General features: G+C 43.9%; 1 protein-coding gene across 1 annotated transcript in view; it reads right to left on the bottom strand.

The window, feature by feature from the left end:
- The window catches only part of FUNDC1 (FUN14 domain containing 1), a 19,062-nt gene extending 14,174 nt beyond the window's left edge, over positions 1–4,888 (bottom strand). The window contains exons 1-2 of the mRNA XM_008050879.1: positions 4,687–4,888; positions 3,843–3,999 (exon numbers count right to left, since the gene is read on the bottom strand). Of these exons, the coding sequence (XP_008049070.1) occupies positions 3,843–3,999; positions 4,687–4,714 (185 nt within the window). The 5' untranslated portion in view covers positions 4,715–4,888. The remainder of the gene's footprint in view (positions 1–3,842; positions 4,000–4,686) is intronic.
- Positions 4,889–5,160: the final 272 nt, after the last annotated feature.

The following is a 5,160-nucleotide window of genomic DNA, read 5'->3' as shown; positions in this document are numbered from 1 at the left end:
GCCTCAGCCTTCCAAGCAGCTGGAACTACAGGTGTGTGCTACCACGCCCGGCTAATTTTTGATTTATTGTAGAGATGAGGTCTGCCAAGTTGCCCAGGCGGGTCGCGAACCCGTGGGCTGGGGCAATTCACTCACCTCTGCCTCCCAAAGCGCTGGGATTATAGGCTGAGCCACCGAGCCCAGCAAAAAAAAAAAAAAAAAGAAAAAAAATTTTAAGAGAAGGAATCTCACTGAGTTGCCCAGAGTGGTCTTGAACTCTTGGCTTCAAGTGATCCTTTAGCCTCTGCCTCCCAAAGTGCTGGGATTACAAACCTGAGCCACCATGCCCAGCTGGCTCATACTTCTTTTGTGATTCTCTTCTTCAGTGAGCTCACATTCCCTTCAGTATTCCAGATCCATACTGTACAAAAGAATTCCGTATTTTTATCTCTGGCCATCTCCACTGGGTGGAATGGTGTCCCCTCAAAATTAATGTCCTTCCTGGTACTTCAAAATATAACTGTATTTCAAAATAGGTTCACTGCAACTGTAATTAGTTAGGATGAGATCATGCTGGAGCAGGGTGGGTCCTTAATCCAATATAAGACACACACACACATACACACACATACACACACACACACACACACAACCAGGGAAGGTGTGGATATGAGGACAACAGAGGCAGAGAGAGTTGGTAAGTCTATAAGCCAAGGAATGCCAAGGACTGCTGGCAACCATGAGAAGCTAGGAGAGAAACATGAAACAGATTTCTCCCTCTGAGCTTCCCCGAAGAAATAAATCAACCCTATCAACACCTTGATTTCTGACTTCCAGCCTCCAAAACTGTGATAGAATACATTTCTGTTGTTTTAATCCACCTGGTTTCTAGTACTGTTACGACAGCCCCGGGAACCTGACACACCTTCCTAAGTAAAAAAAAAATTTATATTTAAAATTTCATGATGGGCTTCTTCAGCACCCAGAACTACATATTCAAAGTGTTCCAAAGCAAACATCATCTTTCCAGCCAAATCAATTGGTGCTGAGGACCCAATTTATAAGCAGTAGCACCATTCTCCAGTCTTGCCATCTCATCTCAGACTCTGCCTTCATCCTTGCTACAAGCGATTCCACAGCTCTATGTATTCTATCTCCAAAACATTATTTGATTCTATCTTCTCATGTCCATTCTCAAGGTCACCTTGCTTCCAGACCACTCTAAGGGTCCTCTAACTGGTCTTCATACCTCCCATCTCTCCTAGCAACCATCTACCCTGACACGAGTTTAATTTTTTATGATGATCAAAAACCTACAGCTAAATAAATCTCCCATTCATGCCCTGAACTAGTCTGAACTGCTAACTGATTAGGTTAATGCCTATTATCCATTCGCCCTTAGCATCCAACACATCATTATCAGTTTTACATCCTAAGAAAATTGCAAAAATTCACTACACTGAATATAGTCACTGCAACAAATCACCTGTATAATATTAGAGTCCTCTTACACAGCTCCTGGCCCAACACCTGGCTAAAATAAAAATGTATATACAATCAGCCTTCTGCATTCATGAGTTTCACAACCATGGATTAAAATATTAGGAAAAATAAAAAAATAAAAAACAATTCAGTGTAACAACTATTTATGTAGCATTTACATTTTATTAGGTAGTATAAGTAATTTAGAAAATGATTTAAAGTATACAAGAGCCTGGGAACACAGCAAGACCCCATCTTTACAAAAAAAAGATTAGCCAGGTGTGGTGACGCAAGCCTGTAAGTCCCAGTTACTCACCTGCAGTCTCAGCTACTCATAAGGCTGAGGTGGGAGGACCACTTGAGCCGAGGAGTTCCAGGCTGCAGTGAGCCATGATAGCAGCACTGCACTCCAGCCTGGCTCTTTTTTTTTGAGTTGGAGTCTCACTCCATTGCCCAGACTGGAGTGCAGTGGCACACTCCCGACCACCACAGCCTCAACCTGCTGGGCTCCTGCGATCCTTCCGCCTCAGCCTTCCAAGTAGCCGGAACTACAGGCGCGCGCTACCACACCCGGCTAATTTTTGATTTATTGTAGAGACAGGTCCCACCAAGTTACCTGGGCGGGTCTCAAACCCGCAGGTTCAGACAATCCACTAGCCTCGGCCTCTCAAAGTGCTAGGATTACAGGCTGAGCCACCGAGCCCGGCCCAGCCTGGCTCTTAAAAAAAACAAAAAACAAAAAACTATACAGGAGAATGTGTGTAGGTTATAAGTAAATATGATACCATTTTATATCAGGGATTGAGCACCCTTGGATTCTGGGATCCTCAGGGGTCCTGAAACCAATCCTTCATGGATATCAAGGGACGACTGTATTACTATAAAGACCATACTCCTCAGTAGGGGAGTCAGCAACAAAAGCTCAGAAAAGGTTGCAGAAGAGGCAAGCAGCAGCCAGGTCTCCATAGTATCCCTGGGAGTGTGCTCCACAGCATGTGCTTCCATCACTTGACAGCATTAGTCACTAAAATGAACCTACAAACTCCTGCTGCTCTGTTGCTAGGCTTTACAAGCAAATTCCTGGCAATAATGGGGCTTCTCAACAAGTTTGGTCTACAAGGAGAAACCACAAAATGACTTGATAATTCTATTTCTCAATTATTTTTTAGTCTCTTCAAAGATTGGGCTTACTTTTAAGATTGGACTGACTCATATTAACCAATTACCTATGGTACAAAATTGTGAGCTTGTTTAAGCAGATGGCCATACCCTGAATTACTCAAACAGAGGAACAATCAGCTTGTGCAGAGTCATATGAATAATCAGACCCTCACAGGCATCTTTCTTCTAATGGCAGGCTTTTTTCATACAGAAGCATTGATAAAGACTTATGAATACTGCACCTCTGCACTACAGAATTTTCACAATGTTTCTATCATAAAATGGCATTTACAAAAGCACACAGAGGAGCGCACCACTGTTCTAAGGTGCATGTAAAACACAAATCAAAAAATTCAATTTTATACTTATCAAGCGGAAATATGTAAATATTTAAATTAAATCAATGAAAGATGAATTTAACTTACAATCAAAGAGAAAATAATTATTCACAAGTTAAGCACTTCATTAATTCTATACAGTCATGAATATTTTCAAAATAAAGGGACAAACTTGTTCCTCCTGCCCCTGGCTATCTGGCTAATCTTTTATCCCAAGAATAACAGAAATTTGATCCATAGTAGCAATTATGTAATCACGTGGTCTGAAATGTTAACTGGTTAGGTTAATGCTTATTAACCACTTCTCCCTAATGTACTCCACAATGTTATTACAAAGCAATCAGATCTTTAATTCCAACATTGAACCAATGGTCTATAGCTCTTCTTCAAAGCATGATCACAATCTGAACCAGCTCACATGAAACCAGAATCATCTGTATCATCATCAGTAATTCTTACTGAGCATTTTACACCACTCTCTACAGGACAATTCTAAAGGCCAGTTCTACTGTGAGTTTCTCAGACTTTTCTGGTTGTCAAGTAAAAATGTACATGAAATTAACTCATATATTTCTTCCTCTTATCACTGAGTTAGATCCACTATATTTGCTGAACTTGAGAAAGGGGAAAATATATAAAGAATCAAAAGAAGGGTGAGGGAGGGAGAAGTGGAACATTAATGGGCACGGGGGAAGGGATCACCAATACCTAACAGGGAGCCTCTGAATGTAGGCTACACAAATTTTCACTCAGAGAAAAGCCTCAAAGTCGAGCACTTCTGAAATTAACTGTGTAGGCCCACTGAACGTGGCTCTGGCTCAGGTATAAAAGGACAGCAGTGTCAGGCCCCCAAATGAAATTTAATGAAAAAGATGTTCTCACCAGCCAGTCACACCACCCATTACAATCTGGGTTGCTACTGAGTATTTTTCTACCATAGGTCCCGAACTGTGGCCAAACACTTGATTCCACCAGTGGTGTCTTCTTGCATACTCAGTTAAATCCAACACTTCGTAAGAGTCGTCATCACTTTCATATTCTTCAAAATACAAAATGGAAAAATAAATTCAGTCAATCAAGCGTCAGACATGTCCCATACATTTTTTTTTTTAAATCTGTTACAATCCACTGTTACTCTTGACCTACAGTTAAAAATGCCCAGATGAAAACTAATTAGTTTATTAAACTCAATTCATGAGACTAGGGCCTCAAGAGTTAAAAGCCCAGCAATAATGTCCCCATCTCCTTTCCTCAGGGACTGGCCTGGGGTCACGAAGCCAGGGCCACTTCAGAATTACATAGCAGTGAGGGGTCACCCCCCACCAATCTCAGTTGGGTCAAGGTCAGAGCAGGGTCCATTTTCATCATTGGGGGGGTCCTCTTCTTAAGAGAACCGGTCAGAAGCCCGGCGAGAAAATACTTCACAGTCAAGACATTTTTTAAAAAAGCAAAAAAACGACATTTGAAGATGGAGATGAAAAGCCAGAGGTGAAGGTACGACAGCAGGAGGTAGGGCTGTGTTGGGGGGAGATAGCTCTCCGCCTGAGTTCCTCAGAAAGGGGAGGGCAAAGTCTAACTCGGAGGGGGTGCTCAAAGGGTCTGCCTCAAAGCAAAAAAAAAAAAAAAAGCTCCCTGAATCCTGGGGCAAGAGAAGGAAGAGGCACCCCGGGAGCAAGGTCGACTGTGAGTCGCGTCCCAGATACCACTTCGGGCCCTGGCCGCTCACCTTGGGGAGGGGGGTTCCGGGTCGCCATGATACCGCCCGCGGCCTGTTCTGGGGTGGTCCCCGCCCGCCCTCCTTTCCTCGGCACTTTAAGGGCCGCTCTAGGCCAAGGTGGAAGTCTATGGTCTCTTTTTTCCTCCTCCTCCTCCTTCTCCTCCTCCTCCAGGCGCGTTGTCCCGTCTCCGCCCCCTTCTCTCAGGGCAGTATTTTCCGCGCAGGCGCAAAGCTCCGGAGTGGGGGGAAGGGACGGTAGGCTCGCCGCCCCGCGAGGGCTTATGGGAGTTGTAGTTTGTTGCCCCCTCCTCAACTGGGCAATGGGGGGGAACTCCCTTCCTAGAATTTACATAACCGTATTTTGTTTTAAAGGACCGCAGGCCTGGAGGAATGGGGGTATAAAAGGGAAGCCAGCTTAGTACCGACAGACTCTCCTTGACCAAACTTTAGTCGGGAGGCTCCTCTTAGCTCTTGCTTTGAATC

This window comes from Carlito syrichta, unplaced genomic scaffold, assembly GCF_000164805.1.
Source record: "Carlito syrichta isolate Samal-C Ts95f unplaced genomic scaffold, Tarsius_syrichta-2.0.1 Scaffold153899, whole genome shotgun sequence".
Lineage (NCBI taxonomy): Eukaryota > Metazoa > Chordata > Mammalia > Primates > Tarsiidae > Carlito > Carlito syrichta.
This window is presented reverse-complemented; position numbering and strand designations above follow the sequence as displayed.